This window comes from Meleagris gallopavo, chromosome 1 (genome assembly GCF_905368555.1).
Source record: "Meleagris gallopavo chromosome 1, MGAL_WU_HG_1.1, whole genome shotgun sequence".
In the NCBI taxonomy this organism is placed as follows: Eukaryota; Metazoa; Chordata; class Aves; order Galliformes; family Phasianidae; genus Meleagris; species Meleagris gallopavo.
In genome coordinates, this window is record NC_139404.1 from 104,819,911 (window position 1) to 104,837,781 (window position 17,871).

The 17,871-nt window shown below is 40.1% G+C and overlaps 2 protein-coding genes across 14 annotated transcripts; one reads left to right on the top strand and one right to left on the bottom strand.

Moving 5' to 3' along the window:
• Positions 1–830: 830 nt before the first annotated feature.
• Positions 831–11,281, bottom strand: SETD4 (SET domain containing 4). Of its 11 annotated transcripts, none has more exons than XM_085242660.1 (12): positions 11,148–11,281; positions 10,660–10,748; positions 10,195–10,265; positions 9,667–9,762; positions 8,802–8,839; positions 7,559–7,647; positions 6,464–6,893; positions 5,534–5,708; positions 4,874–4,955; positions 4,438–4,518; positions 3,349–3,472; positions 831–2,265 (listed from the first exon to the last, which is right to left on the bottom strand). In XM_085242660.1, the coding sequence occupies exons 3-12, from the start codon at positions 10,262–10,264 to the stop codon at positions 2,131–2,133; spliced, it is 1,320 nt and encodes a 439-aa protein (XP_085098786.1). In that variant the 5' UTR covers position 10,265; positions 10,660–10,748; positions 11,148–11,281; the 3' UTR covers positions 831–2,130. The 11 variants fall into 11 exon arrangements, 10 of the variants coding, with proteins under 10 accessions (XP_085098786.1, XP_019476306.2, XP_019476313.2 ...); XM_019620761.3 differs by having other exon boundaries at positions 10,636–10,748; XM_019620768.3 differs by lacking the exon at positions 11,148–11,281 and adding an exon at positions 10,975–11,058 and having other exon boundaries at positions 10,636–10,748.
• Positions 11,199–17,583, top strand: CBR1 (carbonyl reductase 1). Of its 3 annotated transcripts, none has more exons than XM_085242707.1 (4): positions 11,199–11,328; positions 12,084–12,403; positions 15,479–15,586; positions 16,285–17,583. In XM_085242707.1, exons 2-4 carry the CDS (start codon positions 12,118–12,120, stop codon positions 16,719–16,721), a joined length of 831 nt encoding a protein of 276 aa, XP_085098833.1. In that variant the 5' UTR covers positions 11,199–11,328; positions 12,084–12,117; the 3' UTR covers positions 16,722–17,583. The 3 variants fall into 3 exon arrangements, with proteins under 3 accessions (XP_085098833.1, XP_085098841.1, XP_085098849.1); XM_085242715.1 differs by having other exon boundaries at positions 11,214–11,344; XM_085242723.1 differs by lacking the exon at positions 11,199–11,328 and adding an exon at positions 11,411–11,435.
• The last annotated feature ends 288 nt before the right edge of the window (positions 17,584–17,871 follow it).

A 17,871-nucleotide genomic window follows, 5' to 3' on the forward strand; every position in this document is an offset into this window, starting at 1 on the left:
AGCATACCAAGACTCCCTTCAACTACTTTGCAATCCAGGAACTACCCAAGACTGAACTGCTTTCTGGGCTAGTAACTGGCAGTGTCAGGTTCTCAGCTCTGCCATCTCTTCTGTAGCCATATTCATTGATACAGAAGGGCTCTTAGGCAAGCTGATGAAGATTGCCCTTGGCAGGATTAGCAGAAAAGCAAAAAGTCATCTCCTCAAGGGGGTACTTCAGTACATGACCAGTGTATTAACTGTGGTGATTTACATGGGTTAAAATCACAGTTTAAGCAAATACAAAATTAAGTTGGTTCAAAGGATATAATATATATTCTTCTAGTTCCTGGAAGCACTCCAGTTCTTCTCCCAGTCAATTCACTTTGCTCACTGCTGTGAAATATAAAGAAACAGCACACTGGCAGCACCCCCACATGAATGATCCAGAAAGCATGGGAGTACAAGAGTCTCAGCACGCTCAGGCAAACAACAGCAAAAATACCTCATTTTCAGAATTTCCTAATGCTAGGTATAAGTTAAGAGGATGGCACCTCAAAACCAAGAACAACTTCTGTTTTCAGACACATGGAATCTGATTAACATTTACCAGTTCCCCTGGTTCTTTTACATCTAAGCCAATACACTTTTCTAGTTAAGGAAAAGCCTTTCTCAGAGCTCCACAGTTCAGTAAAGGGGGGCAAAGGAAAAAAAAAAAAAAAAAAGAAACAGATGTCATCAACAGGACTGGGACATAAGTGAGATGCAAGAATTCTGGGAGATGACAAATAGATATTTTGTGTCCCAACTAGAACAAGGCAGAAAAGAAACAGCGAGGAAAACCCCTGGAATCCTCAAATCCAATCAAGTTTATACAATAACACTCTTGTTCATGATGAATGTTCACAAAGAAAGTCAGAAAGTGCATTTATACTAGCTTATTTCTTAGAAGCTTTCACTTGCTGCATTTTTTTCTTTAAATGATATTAGCTGGAATGCCTTTATTGCCATATATAATTTCATTTACTTAAAAAATAGATAAAAGTCTTGTAGAAAATTAATCAAAAATAAACATTCTTTAAAAGCACAATTCTTTAAAAAGCCTAAAAGTATTAATAAAAAAATTACAAAATATGAATCCCCACACAATGGGAAATAATTACAAGACAACAATTACAAAGTTTATAAAGCTTAGACATGGATCCTGCTCAGAAACACCCTTAGAAGAAGCTTCCTTCTCCTAAATCACATAGGGACCTTGAGCTCCTTATTTAGGTTGAACTAATAATGAAAGGTAGCTCATGAGAATATGCCCTTGAAGGCAAGATTAAAACGTTTGTCAGTATCATCACCAGAAATGACAGAAAATAGAACGAAATGTCTGGGTGGGCTTTCAACTGATACATCCTTTCTGTTCTCATTTCCAGCAGGAGGAGTCAGAACACAAACTAATGAGTTTGGAGGAAGCTCTGAGAGTAAAGGAAAAAATTCTCACTTCTTTAAATTCAAGAAACATGAACTGATACTGTGCAGGGAACAACCTGGCATCAGTCTCAAAAGGGCTGATTGCAATCTCTGCTCCAGTCCACATTTATTGCTCCCATCCACGTTTATTGCTCCCATAATGAATTGACACTATGCGAACTACTTATTCTTGGGCACATGCACATATCTCAGGGAAAAGATAAAGGATTAGTTCTGGATATATACAAGTAGCTCCCTCCTTCCCCTCTCAGTCAAGTGCCAGAACTCAAAATATATCCTGAGGAATGTGTGCCTGACCCTCTGATCTATGCCTTTGCCCCACAGGCATGGATCAGAGGGTCTGACTGCTGGAGTCCCCAGTCCTAGAGCTGCTCAAATTACCCCCATAAGCTGTTTTGCTCAAAGCAATTATGATTTGGATGAAGTGTGATGAAAACTGACTATGTTCCTCCCTACCCTCTGGGCTAACCTTTTGTATTACTGAAGATCAGCAAAGAACAAAATAAGCCCTTAATGCCCATGTGATCCTGTAAACTAAGCTGGGCACTTTATGATGACTTTTGTTATTCTTTGCTGCCCAAGTCCATTAAAACAGTTGATCAAGGCATGTCCATAGCAAATGAGATCCATTTGAGATCAGCTACAGTTATCACAGCTCCAGGTGGATCAAACTGTTGTCACGTTCAAGCTGCAAAGAATCTCTGCTGATTTTTGTAGTATTTTCAGATCTTCTAAGCGTAGTGCTTCTACCAAAGTCAGCTGTTCTTTGAGGTTCTCTTTGTCCCTCTTCATCTGGGAAATCTGGAGTTTATACAAATGGAATGAAATTATTCAAAATTCCAATTATTTAATATAGCACATGAACAGAAACTTTGCAGAAAGCTCACCTTTCCCATGCAACTATGTCAAAATACAGGGTGCTTTTTATCTTTATGTAAAAGTTGTTTTGAAAAAAGAATGAAACAATCATCATGTGGATAGGAAGCCCACCAAAAAGGAGGAGAGGAAAGGCAATGCAACAGGGCAGGTCTGCAACACCTTATGTGCCTAATTTATTTAGGTCTGCATTTTCTTTTAAGAGGTAACTTCAACAAATATATTAATACTGTAGGTAGAGAAACGTTAAACATGATTCACTTGTTTACAGTGCTTTGTAATGTCCTGATGTTTTAGTTGTTGCTGAGCAGTGCTGTACAGAGATGTTTCAGATTTTCAGCTTCTCATACTGACCTGCCTGTCCTGCCAGTAAGGGAGCTGGGGGGAGCACAATTAGCTGGGAGGGGAAAAGAACCAGGATAGCAGACCTAAAACTGGCCAAAGAGGTATTCCATACCATATGAATTATTATAAAAAATACTACAGAACTGATGGCAGTTGGCCAGGGGCTGCCATTGCTTGGGGACTGCATGGGCATTAAGCAGCAGGTGGTGAGCAACTGCTTTGCACATTGCTGGTTTTATAAATGTATAGATATAAATATATGTAATTGTTACCATTGTTGTTATTTCTCCTGTCTTAATAAATTGTTTTTATCTGAACCTATGAGTTTTACTTTTTTTTTTTTTAACGATTCTCTCCCCTAACCAACTGGGAGGTGGGGGAATTAGGGAAAGGCTGTGTGGTATTTAGCTGCTTCCCAAGTTAAACCACAACACACATAAGCTCTGTAACATGGTTTGTTTCTCTGCTGCAGCCACAAATTCTGCTGAGCAATTACTTATTTAATTGGGATGTATGTCAGTAACCCTGGTGACAAACCCTACACCACCCCAGTGAAGTCAATTACCCCAATCACTCCATTCTCAACCCTGAAAATTATGCTGCTGTACATTTATGCTAGGGATAGAAAATATCTCAGCTACCTGGCTCTTCTAGCCAAATTACCTGCAGAAGGACATGCTGTGTCTCCTCTATTAAAAAATGGCATATCTTTGTTGTTATATTCAATGCCTGCTGTTCATTTCTGGCTGAAATTACATCACCAAGTAGTGCTCTCCTCCAGCAAGTACTAGAAGCATAATGTTTAAACAACACATAATCACTTGCTGCATTCCACAACTGAATAATAAACACGTGGTTATATTAAGAATAACATCATTGGCATAAAGAAATGTAGGTTAACATATCTGAAAAAAGCACAGAGGAGAGACAAGCAAGATAAAAAGAAGATTTAATAATCCAGAGCAGCAATTCCAGTCCTCCAACCTTACCCTTTCGGATAAAGTAACAGTCTGCACTTGGACCAATGCTCTACTGCTTTGTCATGCTGCCCCCAACTTCAGCAGCACCAGTCAGGAGAACAAGCTGTACTCTTAGAGCTTATTAGCACAGCTTCTGCTAAGCTTCACTTCACATATCGACATATTTTATGGGCCTAAAATTGGTGCCACTGGGATTTATTTTTAATTCTTATAGCCAGCTTTTTCCACTCACCAGTCAATCTCGGAAGGACAAACAGTTATCAAAATCAAAACCAAGAGAGTAAAAGTTGTTGGTTTTTTTTTTCCTTTCCTATTAATGCCTATATTTAAGGCAAATTTGTCAATTGGAACAAATGATCAAAACTGCACTGATAGCTACTGGAAATGAATTTCAACAACTTTCTTAGCCCTAAAATTTCAGAAGCAGTCTGTGGAGCACATGTCAAGGAAATCAAGCAAGTTTCATCAAATCAACAGAAAAATTGCCTGCTGTCAGAATCTTAAAGAAACATCTGGTTCTTGAAATAGAAAGGGAAAACAGTGGGGTGTGCATAGCGTTTAATACAAGAAAGTCAAAGATCAAAGCAACAAATAAGCAATGACTTTACAGTACATTCTTTTCTCTGACTTTCTTCTTTTCCCTTCTGACACGGAGTCAGTAAGATAGATACAGGAGATCCAGAAGAATTGCTCCCAGAGTCTCACAGGCAGCAAAGAGGAAATAAAGGAAAATGACACGTGCACATTTTTTAAACATTGTACTGAAACTTACAATTCATCTTCTCCAAGACTTAACACCTTGAGGGCTGTAAGAAGTCTCCAAGATGGTCCATCCCATCCAAAGGTCAAGTTTCTAAAAAGTCAGAAGTGCTGAGATGCAGAAAGTACAGGGTGCCTTCTACAACCTGACAGCTTTCTTCCTGACAATTGTCAACAAGACACCTACTCTTCAGAACTAGAAGATTCATTGACTAACCTTACTCTGCTTCTATCCACAGTTAGAAGAAAGACAGGCTGGACACTGAAGCCAATCTCAAGCTTTGATAATGGTATTTACCAATTGCACGTTCTCTCACAAGCAGCAAGCAAACCGATTTGCTACATAAAAATGGTTTGATGGTGGATTTTCAGAAGCAAAATTTGACTCCCGGAAAAATGAAGAGTAAAAAAGAAAGCTCATATAGAAACAAAAAATTTCATATACCTACTCTAATAAATCACGATCCTTCAGAATGGAAAGTTTTGCATTTTTCTGCTTGTCCAGTGGTGGGAAATATTTTAGGAGAGTATCTGCATAAAAACAAATTTAAACATTTATGTAAATCATATGCAGAAGAAATGACAATTCTCAATTCTGAAATGACATTTCATCTGTATTTGTCAATTAGCTAAAGGAGAAAAGTGCTAAATTTGGGGGAACATTAACATAATCAAAATATATTTGGGCTCACAATTTCTCAAAAGCAATCAGCAACATGCACAACTATATCCTTATAATGAAAATTATGACTCAAATCAAAGTTATCAACAACTTTAAGACATCCAGTCATGGGAAGCTCTAAATAAATGCCAGTAAGAATCACAATTTTATAAAAGGAAAACTTATGGAAAACACCTCCAATTTAAAAACTTCGATCTTTAAATCCTATGCAGATCAAAGTGAGCTCTATTCCAGTTCTTGGAAATACACATAAATATTTTGATAAAAAGAACACAATGCCTTATATGCATTGTGCATAAATGTGTACACAAGCACATGAATTTCTTCATCGTCCTTCAGCTGTGCATTTCTAACCACACCTCCTGTTGAAGAAACTCTGCTCTCTACTATTGTACCTTTCAATGTTAAGACAATCTATAAATCTGACCTGATGAGACATAAACACTGCTATGAGGGTTATCAATGGCAACAAATCCATATTCTAGTAGCAGTCGCTGATTGTCATGAGGCCCATAGCAGATAAATACTTCTTCATACTTCTTGCACTGTGAAATTGTCTGAATTTCATAGCTTCTTGACTGTTCATTAAATGCAGCCTTTACCTATGATTAATTAAAAACAAAAGGTTTTACTCTTGGGAGGAAGACAGCAGGAATAGGAATCCGAACTTTAATATTAAAATCCAACAGAATTAAGTACTTCTCTAATACTGCAACAATAGGGTGCAAACAAATGTTTTAGATGTCTGAAAAGGCAACATATTTGGACAACTTGACTCTAAAATTACTCTAAAAACTGTGAGTATGAAGAATGAAAATCAAAACCTTAGGATGTGCCACCCACTCTGAAGACTTATTACAGAAACTCCAAATCTGCAAATAAAACCAGACTACTCTTCTGCTGTCCCAGAAATATGCTGGCACACAGAGTTCCATCCCTGTTATCAGGTGGAACTGCTCTATACACTTTGCTAAGACAACCCAGAAGCTTTAAGACAGAGGTGAAGTAACACAAGGATTGTGTAACACAATATTTGTCTGAGGAGTTGAACTCACAGGAAGAGAAGGGTAGGGTTATATTTGTGAATGGGTTCTTCCTAACTGTTACCCTGGATGCAAATTGCATCCAGTCACTGTGGGCTTTCCCTGTACCTCTGCTTTACTGAATAACAGCTTCCAGGATATATATGAACCATGCATACTCAGCCTGCAGGTGTCCTCCAGATAGACAATTTCTCCACTATGAGATCTCTCACTGGCCTCCAGACACTCCTAATCTATCACATAAATGCATACTTTATTGAGATAGTACGCTCATATATATCAAGATATTAAGTGATCTATTTTCAGTCTCTTACCTGAACATTTGGACTGTGGTTTAGCAAATCTAAATATGGTGCCAATGCATAAACATCTGGCTCAAGAGAAAAGCATTCCCTCTGGGAATGTTTCATGTATATTGTTCTGGTATTAATAGTGCACCAAGCCCACTCCAGGGCACTGTGGTTAAAAATAGTTGCCGTGTTCTCAGCAAACAAGGATTGCAAAGAAGAGAAAAAAGCCTTGGAAGACATGTACAACTCATGGACCGTTGTTCTTTGCTCCTGAGCTTGCTTTCTTAAAGGTTCGGGAAACAGTTGTATTACATCTTGTTCCAAACAAACTGGGCAACTGTATGTCTTGGGTAAAACATCAAGATACGGCTTCCACAGAGATTTCTCACCAGCGTGCTTCTCTGCTATTAAAAATGTGCATAGTGCTATCAAAGGAGATACAGGAGGCTTCCATCTATTAAAAAAATAAAATAAGATAAAGCAGATATACAAAGGTGAGACAGGAAATGGATGCAGTAGTATTTTATCTCTCTCTTAGTTCTTTAAAAGGTTATAAATAGCTTCTATTTTAAACTTCTTTGTAGTTAATCTCCATGTCCTTTTGATGATTTCAAAGGGGCTTTTGACTTAATTTTACTGAGAAACTATAAAAACTGGTTTGTGGTACAAATTTCAGGTTCACCTCTTGGGTTCTCTTTCTGTCAGCTTTTTTTTAGGCCACATAACAAATACTCAGTGTCCAGCACAGGCCGGATTCTGCATTTTCTAAAAGGCTACATTCGTGTGATTGCTTTGCAGCTTCACTTTATTCTCCTTCTCTTACTGAAGGGTATTTTGAAATTCCCAAGAAGTCACTCATAACATGATATTTAGGTCTGAGCTGGATCTAGAAGCAGGATACATTCAAGCCTATACCATCTCTTCAACTCTGTATTCAAATCTCACTTCCTGAACATTCTGAATGCATGAAAGTTCACAATAAATGCTCACAAATTAGAGTAAGCAGTTATGTCCTACCACCACTTAAGATAATTTGTCTACTAATTCACAATCCAGAGGAAGGGACAGCTGAAAAGTCTGGTTTTCCTTCCTTGCCACAGAATGTCACTTTTCACTTACTTCATAATGTATTCTCCTAAACAGCTGTTAAGGACAGTGTTGGTGGTCACTAAGCATTTTTCAGGCAATGAAATAACCAGCTCTCCTGCCTTTGAGGAAAACAAAAACAAAACAAACAAGAAAAGAATAGTAAAGGTCAAGTATAAATGGCTTATCTACTATATGATTTATAAAGAAAGAGAGAGATATTCCCCAGAAAAAAGTAATTCCAGGAACCAATCAGATGTGATATTGAATTTATTGGAAACTAGCATGGTTTTATGACGGTCAAAGTCAAGGGAAAGAGGATGACTGGAATCAGTAGGAACTTTCACCTGAAGAAAGTTCACAAAGAGTTTGGTGCCTGGCTATTCAGCATCACCACTTGCTTTGTACTAAGATATATGAGGGTTGCTCCAAAAGTAATTCCTCCAATTTTATTATGTTGGTCCACGATCTCAGAGGTGGATATTAGTGGTATGGTAGCTGAGGTTTGAACCTTCCCACCAATATTGTTACATTTTGTAACCATGTGACAGAGGCAGCAGAGAGGAATCTGACACAATCGTGTCTCACATGGAAGTGAGAATGAAGGAAAGCTGAATCAGCTAATTCCTCCATGTGGAAAAAATTATACCCACTGACATTTATCAATGTTTACTGAATGTTGACAGAGACCAAACAGTGGATGTGAGCACAGTAAAGCAGTGGGCAATATGTTTCTGCAGTGGTGTGAGTGGGTCACCTCTGCTGGTGCAGATTTTAAGGAGCACAGCACACAGGCTCTTGTTCGTTGCTGGTAAAAATGCAAAGCTAGTGGTGGTGACTATGTTGAAAAAATATCTCTATTTTTAGCTGAGAATTTACCAAATAGTGCTATTGTGATCTTATCCCAAGAGCAGGGAAGACTACTGCAGCCAGCACGAAAGAAGCTATGCAAACCAGTGGCTAAAGGAGAAGGCATACAGCAGGAAAGAAGACTGGTCCTTCTGGTTTCAGTTAGCCACTTATTGCCTTTAACAGAAACACAAGGCTGCATACTGAATCACTGTTGAGGAGTACAATAATGTTTTCAGCCAACAAGTCCTCAGCAATATAATTTTACAAATAAGCTGGAACTACAATTTCTGGTATTAGGCTAGAAATTGCAGTCACAACAAGGACTCCAAACACCTTGTCTGGAATTTTGAGTTTCTTTGTTATAAAAGCCATTATGTATCAATGATTCTAGAGAAGCTCTTGCTTTAGAATCAATATTACTAACCTGAAGAGCTCTTGTTGTCATCAGTCCTCTTCCTGTACCTAAAGTAGGAACAAAGAGGATACTTAGAGTAAAATACAGGAGATAGTGGTAAACAGCAATAAATGAACAAACCTCCAAGGAAAAATTCTGAAAGAACATACATATCCCTTACAAATAACAAAAAAGCAATAATAGATTGTTCCAGATATACATCTCATTTATTTTTTCTCTGATGCTCTCTTTACTTTTCTACTATTTTTCAGGACCTGGTGAAAGCACTTCTCCTGCACCCCTGCAACACTTGCTGTCCACTTCTAGCAATTCTCGCTTTCTGTTTCCCATTTTTTTCTTCAAACACATTTTTCATCACTGGTTCTTGTTATTGTTTTCAGAGTTTTAACTAAACTTTATAATTTCTATTCCCAATATTTTTCTCTGATTCATACTATCCTCTCTACTCTCCCTATTGCAAAAGGTTTTGAAACACCACCTAATTAAAGAGAAAAAATACAAATAAATATATTTACTGGAAACAGTAAGTGAATCCAACTTTTAAAATCATTTACTTGTCTGTTTCACTAGAGCTGTTGAATTTGCAAGGAAAAAGAAGAGATAAAGAAATGATACCAAGGTTGGATTCTAATACTATAAGCATTTAAAAGATAGTACTCTTCTTGAAAACTTTCTCTTAGCACTTAAGAAGTATCTTTATTCAAGAAACAGTAAACAGTTCATGTAAATGACATTCACATGCATTTGCAGAAAGTCCTTTAGAGGACTAAGGGTAAGGGGTTTTTGCCCGATGCTAGCCATATGTGAGACTCAAAACCCAACATTCCTATAAGAATCAGATGTAAGTACCATCAGTAAATCATTAAAACATTACCCCAGAACTGCGCTGGCCTTAAACTACTGTCTCCAAATCCTCTGTCTTTGAGCCACTTCTTAAGTTTAATGTATTCCAGTTTGTGACTGCAGTTGACTAAAAATGAAAAGGGGATGAATGCTATAATATCTCATTTTACAATAAAAGAAACAAAAAACATTGACTGTACATTCAGATAAAAGCTGTATTTTGGACTTCTTTGCGTGGTGTAATAGAATAGCAAGTAAGGCTCTCCTTGAACTAGTTTACTAAGCTGTGGGCCTCTGGGTACTGGGAGCTCTAAGAACTATAGGATATATTCAACATACTCAAGGAGCAAAGAATGTGAGAAGGTGGCTATGCTTTCCACTACTCAGAAAACAAAGCTCACAATATTCACCATCCTCTGACTGGAACTGTAAATTAACACACACAAAAACTAATGTTTACAAATGTTATTTTCAAAGCACAAAGGTGTTCGTGAAACCATAAGGTAACACTTAGACAACTGATTATGTTATTATTTAGCATTACTTCCTGGGATAGTACCTCCATACATAAATCTCTGCAAGTGTTTTCTTCTTCTCTTTCGACTTGTCCGCCCTCTGCTTTTCTTCATACTAAAAAAAAACACTTTTTCCTTATTTAGATGGTCTGAATTAAAAATATATAAATTTTAAAAATGTGTAATGACCTTTTCAAGCATTGCATGTTTCTTTTCATAGAATCAAATAACTGTTAAGTTGAAAAAGACAGCTAAGATCACTCAGTCCAACCATCAGCCCACCCCCACCATGCCCACTGCCCACATCCCTCAGTGCCACATCTACACGGCTCTTGAACACCTCCAGGCACAGTGACTCCACCACCGCCCTCGGCAGCCTGTGCCACTGCCTCACCACTCTTGCTCAGAAGAAATGTTTCTTAATATTATCCTGAATCTTGTTGGCACAACTCGAGGCCAGTATTGCTCATCCTATCGCTGGTTACCTGGGAAAAGAGGCTGAACCCCACCTCACCACAACTTCCTTTCAAATGGCTGCACAGAGCAATGAGATCTCCTCTGAGCCTCCTTTTCTTCAGACGGAACAACCCCTACAGGACTACAAGCAAAGCCATAAATGAACATGGGGTGATGGGAGAGGAGAAGCCCATATCTTCAGCATCATTTGGGCCAAGGTATGCCCATAACTGTATACAGGAAATGGGACTTGGGTTCTTATAAACACAGAACTGTTTTCACACAGCAAATGTGTTACAATTAGAGAAGACAGCACAAATTGCCTCTGTGGCTTCTCTGAAAATAACAAAGCAGCAGAATCATGGCACCTGATCACACAGAGAACACTCCCAAGCAGCCCAGTACCACAGGGCGCAGTAACACCGCACACTCGACAGCTGTACTGCATCGGCCTGTCTGGCTAAGACTGCGGAATCCCACTTCCCTCCAGCTTCCGATTCCCTCCAGAGAGAGAGAGCATAGACGGTCACACGATACCCACCTGGCAAAGAGGAGGAACAAACCTCCACAGCCGTTGCCGAGTCCGACCCGACCCGCCCCAGCCGCCGCGGGAGGCGGGGCTGCCCGCCGCCATTTTAGGTGCGCCCGCCTTCCCTCACGCTGCGTGCGGTTGCTGTTGGTCGGTCTGCTCGTTCCGGCGCTGAGCTGAGGCGTGGGGGAAGGTGCGTGGTGCTGGAGGTGGGTCGGGGAGGGCTGCAGCCCCTCGGGCACGCCCCAGCGGGGTTCTCTGGATTTTGCAGCGGTGTGGTCTGTTCCTTTGGACTGCGGGGTGGGTAGCTGCCCTGGGGTGGTTGTGAGATGACTGGCAGGCGGTTGTCTGGCGAATTCAGTGCTATGTGTGGGTCTTGGGGGCTGGCTTAGGTTTCTTCCCTAAGAGATGCCGTCTCAGGGTTGGCTACGAGCCTGTTTGGAAGGGAAATGACAATTAAGTCTAAAGTGAGCAGACCCAGTTCCTCACCCTTGTTTATGAACTTGGATTGCCTCAGTGCTTGCACTGAACCAGCTGCCTGTCCTCACAAGAAAGAGATAGTCTTCCTGTGAGGTGGATGTGCAAGAATCCCTCCTATCAGCAGCTAACATAACGCTACAGAGCAGTTACTCTGTGACGAGGCTGGTTTGGGTGTTCTGTAAAACATTGCCACCTAATGCATTTCTTTGCCAAAGCCTCATGCTACTTCAGTAAATTAATGTACACTTATAACATGGACTTGCATAACTCAAAGAGGAATTCTGAGTAGAATTTTTAAGGAAAAAAAGAAAACACCTGGTTCATCTTTAGATATACACTTTCATCCTTCTGGGTGTAAAATTTTGCCTGACTGCCCATGACAGGGTGTGAAACTAGATGGTCTTTAAGGCCCTTTCCAGCCCAAGCCACTCAGTGATTCCCTGCAACTTTCCTCCTTGCCATTTGCAGTGCCTGTTGCTTTGGCATCCATCCAGAGAAGACAATGTCCAGCGTGCCTGTGGCTGTGGTGACCGGCTCCAACAAAGGGATTGGATTCTCAATTGTGCGAGATCTGTGCAAGCAGTTCAAGGGGGATGTGTACCTTACTGCCCGAGACCCTGGCCGTGGTCAGGAAGCAGTGGCAAAGCTCCAGGAGGAAGGGCTGCATCCGCTCTTCCACCAGCTGGATATTGATGATCTGCAAAGCATTAGAGCCTTGCGGGACTTCCTAAAGGAGAAGTATGGAGGTCTGAATGTGTTAGTTAACAATGCAGGGATTGCTTTCAAAGGTAGGAATTGGGCTGTTTGGGATAGTCATGTTAGTCATGTGTGGTGTCAAGTTACATGGTAAAGTACAGTATATGCAGCAAGGATTTCATAAAGCTATTTTATATGGAACTTCTGGGCTGTTTTTTGGCGGAGTAAGCTGCCTATCATCCCAGGCATGATGAGAAGGTAGTGTGAAATGACTCTTTGTCTTGCGCTTGTTGTGTTAACTGTGTGTAAGGATGCTTTCCTGGAGTATTTGCATCACATACAAAACATGAAAGTACTCAGGTGTACAGTTGGGTTTGTTGCTGCAATGCTTTTGAGTTCCATCAGGCCCATGGAAGCCCATTATCTGTATGAATGTCAACCATATTCTTCTGGGATATTGTTTTCTCTCTTCTGCAAGCCTCATACTTTACTCTATGCATTATCTGCTCAAGGGTTCAGGGTGGTTAAAGAGAACCTTTGGCATGGGTGTTTTTGTTTTCTTTATTTAACTTTCTCAGGCCAGTTGGTCACCAATAGAATGGTTAATGTAAATCTAACTGTGCTGAGCATGTGTTGAATCCTTTCATCTCCTCGGGGGTGGAAAAGTAGTGGAAGTGAGGAAGGCACAGCAGTTGTAGGGTAGCAGAGTGCATTCTATTTGTAGTTATGAAAAATCATTGAAAATCAAATTAGCTCCAGATGGAACAGGTCATGAGCGTGACTACTAGTTCATTTCTCTGCCAGTACAAACTTGCTCATTCTGTGTCTTCTGGACTCTTTTAAAAACTCTTTGCCTGATCTGTAGCTAAGACATGTTACACTATTCAAGCACAGCAAAAGTATTCATTCACCTGCTCACAGTGTGAGTTAAGGCAGCCCATCAGGTAGTGTGGATCAAACCTCACTTGCTGCTCGTGTAGTCCAGTCAGCTGCCGTATTTTTGTTTGATACTCTGTACGATAATAGAATGGTTTGGATCGAAGTGAATCTCAAAGCTCACCCAGCCTCAACCCCCTGCCAAAGGCAGGACTGCCTGCCTACAGCTCAGGCTACCCAGGGCCCCATTCAACCTGGCCTTGAACACGTCCAGGAATGGGCATCCACGGCTTTTTCAGGCAGCCCATGCCAGTGCTTCACTGCTCTCAGTGAAAGTTTCCCTCAGTATCTAATCTAAATCTCCCCTTGTTTGTATTGACAGCCCAATAGAGGGCAGCTATTACTATAAATGAGTGCATCCTGAACTGTGGACAAATAGGTGCTAAAGTCTTACAGCAATGGTCTCAATCCAAGTATATCATGCAAAAACTTTGCAGGTACTCAGAACAGCATTTCTTTAAGTCATAATGAGATCCTTAGATCAGCCTGCTGGTGTTAGTGGGTTTGAACTAGACTGGGCTGTAACTTAAGTGCAGTGTGTGTTGTTGCTGATTTCACAGCAACTTTGCCTTCACCAGCTTGACAGCACTGTAGCAAGATTTGCTATATCTCATGTGGGGTATCTTAAAATTATTGTTGTGTACTCACTTAACAGATAAATCATAGACTCATTTAGGTTGGAAAAAATCCTTAAGGTCATGAAATCCAACCATCAACCATGACCAAGGCCACCACTAAACCATACCCCTAAGTGCCATGTCCACAAGTAGGTAAAAAAGGCATGAGCAATAAAGTTTCTGTTGCTTTCCTTGTAACATGATAGATTTTTTTTTCTGTTCAGAAGTTTCCAGTTGTTCTGCCTTGACTTCATACTTACAACTTACAGTGAGTCAGCAGTAGGTCATATGGTTAAGAATTATGATAGAAGAGCTCTTTATAACTGCTATTGTGTTAAGTATCTAGTACAGAGGGTAGAGGGTTTAACACCTGTGTAATCGCTGTGATGCTTATCTCATATTTTGGCATTTGTACTGAAGCTTGGCTTGTTAGGTTTTTGCTGACATCCCAGAATTTATGCTTTCTTTATTGTAGTACAGTTTGTTATTGCTGTTAAAGATTAATCGCTTAATTAATTGCTGTTTTTGTACTGTGCTACACATAGTCTGAAGTCCTTAGTCCACTGAAAAATGACCCTTTATGAAATGGATATGTGCTCATGACCAGCATTCTGGGTGAGCTTCTGTGAAAGCAGTGACCTGCTGCTTCTTCCCTTTGGAATTTACATAGGTCTGGGCTGTGGAGACAAGTGAAGACCTACTTCATCTGTAGGTGGCCTTTATCACTGCTGAGATTGAGCCTGTAGCAGATCAAGAGGAGGACTGACACTTCAACTTATTTCCCTGCAAAGTAGAGGTTGCATAGCATATAGCTTACTGATATGCCAGGTTGTCAGCTGATGGCACGTCCTACCCCACTTTTGTTGGTGGCAGACTGTCAGTTCTGTCTGAAATTGCATCCTTAAGTGCAGTTCTGTGGTCTGCTTAAGACTACCTACATCAGTTCCCAGCTCTTTTCAACTGCTATTTCCCATTCTTTTATTTCTGTCAGCAAAGATCTGTCAGCTCAGGGGAATTATTTATGACACTTGTATTTATCAGAAGGTTGCTTGTTTGTTTCTTTGTTTGGTTTTTTTTTTTTTTTTGGACTGTACCAAATGTTATCCTTGTATTCTTACGGAATCTTCTACAAGAACTTGCTGTTCTGACCAAGTCCTGGGTGAGAACCCAAAAGACATGATGGCAAATGAGTTAGGCTGTGGAAGCTGTTGTCTGCCCTAGTTTTGAATCTGAATGCTGTCAAGGGGTGGTAGTTAAACTTCTGCATCTTCAGTGTCAGTACCCTAGATCCAGGATCTCCTTCCCTTTTGATTGTCCCTTTCCCCTGTGCCCTCCCCACATATATCAGGTTAGTGACAAAGTACATTGCATGTGTTTAAGAAGAGAGGTGTCCTCTCCTTTTAAGTGTGGTGGCAGAGGCAGCCCATTCTCTTGAGCATTGGATGGGAAGAGGTAAGTCAGTGGAACTGGTTGGGCAGCCATAAGATAAACTCTGGGGCTTTCTGTTCATGCAGTAACTTCCTTTCAACAGTAATATAATTCTGATTTATTCTTTTTTTTTTTTTTATTCCCCTCCTTTGCTACCACCACTTTAAAAAAAAAAAAAAAAAAAAGTTAGTGACAGAACTCCATTTGCAGTCCAAGCAGAGGTTACGCTGAAGACAAACTTCTTTGGAACCAGGAATATTTGCACAGAATTGTTGCCTCTTATGAAGCCTTATGGTAAGTGTCACATAACAAGTAGAAAAATAGTTTTATATGACTCTTGGTGCTTATGACAGGATTTTGCTATTTAATGTCTTGAAGCACACTGCCCAACGAGGAACCATATTTGTTGTCTGAATTGTTGTGAACTAGCAAGAAAAAGAAGGAAATGAACAACTTTGGTACAGATGAGTGAATTATTGATTCATCTGACTCATTCCTGTGTACTGAAATGCTAAGAGAGAAAAAGCTTGCTGCAGTTTTGCATGCTGGGATTTGTATTCTGGAAACAAGCTGATAACGCCAGTGTATTAGTGACTAGATTGCTTTTGTTGAATTCTGCATTATTCTGGCATTTGGACTACATTCTAAAAGCTGTTGCAAAGCTGGGAATATTTTTTTTCACTTCAACATCTGGCTGTCATTATTGAGAAAATCACCTACTATTCTGAATATGCCTACAGATTGTAACAGGCTATTTCCTGGAAGCATTCCTGAAATTCAGTGTTGAGTTTTTGCAGATTCACACTTTATTTTTTTGTAACGAAACTCACTACAAACATTGAACATAAAGTGAACCGTGATCAGTTGTGTTCACATAAAATATTTTACAGGCATTTGTTTCAGTGAACACACAGCTGTAGAGTAAACAGACTTGAATTTGGGGTTTATTTAGTATGTACAAATATAATCAGTCTTTATTCTCTCTTTAACAGGTAGAGTGGTGAATGTCTCTAGCATGGTAAGTATCTCAGCTCTGGCAGGCTGTAGCCAAGAATTGCAGAAGAAGTTCCGCAGCGACACAATCACTGAGGATGAGTTAGTGGAGCTCATGACAAAGTTTGTGGAAGATACTAAGAAAAGCGTGCATGAGAAAGAAGGCTGGCCAAATACTGCTTATGGGGTATCCAAAATTGGTGTCACAGTCTTGTCCAGGATTCAAGCCCGGATGTTAAATGAGAAAAGAAAAGATGACCACATCCTTCTTAATGCCTGCTGTCCTGGATGGGTGAGAACAGACATGGCAGGTCCAAAGGCCCCGAAATCACCAGAGGAAGGGGCTGAGACTCCCGTTTACTTAGCCCTTCTGCCTTCTGATGCTGATGGTCCTCACGGCCAGTTTGTTAGTGACAAAACTGTTCGAGCCTGGTAAACTTAACATCTGTGGACCCTTGCAAGTGGTAAACATGGCTGTGAATTAACATATGCCTTGGTAGGGATATATACATCTAGATCTTACCCTGAATCTTACCCTGGCCACTTTAGCACTGGGTCCTTTGTAGCGAGGGCTACAGTTACTGAGTTTCTCTAACATTTTGTCTATAATATGGTACTTTCAGCAGTGTCTGTTGGCCTGTTTGCAGCACTGATTGGGTAGCCTGACTTCTGATTTGTGGGGCGTTCCAACCTAGTTAACATGAGTTGATTTGGTATTGCCCCAGTACAGAGGTGCCTGACCTTGTTTTACAAGGGTTTAGTCTTAGTGAAATCATTGCCAGCCCTTCTTTTTTTTTTTTTTTTCCCCATATAAGAGAGCCTACATATTTCTGTGATACGGGGCTTATATGAGGAGACAGATGCCTTATGCTTTCTCTGTGCAGTGGATCTTTTTGGGGGACCGTAGTTGCTTCTTAAGATTGTATGGGATTTCTTAAATGGAGGAAGGGTTTTTCTCAGTGCTACAGTTTAACTAGTTTGGGTTGGGAGGAACTAATCGGGTTCAAACTGAATCACTGTTGTATAGGGATTGCTTATTGTTATAGAACAGAATTTGGTGGAAAGAAAAAAAATAAAACAATGATGTACCATTAATAGGGAAAAATTACCTAGTTGGTTTTATTAATATGTATGTAATGTGATTACTTACAGGCTTGTATCAGAATAAGCCGCTTGTATGAATACTAAAAATCTAAGTTGAGACTATTTTCTGTATTCAAGTCTGTAATGCAAGTGTGTGATGTTTGGAATATGTGGAGACAAAATAAACTATAGAACTGGTATATCAAACATCTGAACTTCTGCAGGACTTCGGTTTCACTTATTGCACAACCTGAAGTTTTCTTACTAAGAACCGACATTAAATGCTGTAATGGGATGTAAAGTACCACGATAATAGTGAGGTACCAAAGTCTTTGGCTACAGCAAATGAGAATGAGCTGACTTGCAGCAGCTGCAAACACAGAAATGAAAGAAAAGAGCTGCTTACCTTTGAGAAGGCTTCAGGTAGGCAGGGATCTCCAGAGAGAGATCCTCTTGCCTCCACTGCCAACACTTGCTGAGCTCTGGGAAGGGATGGATCTGGC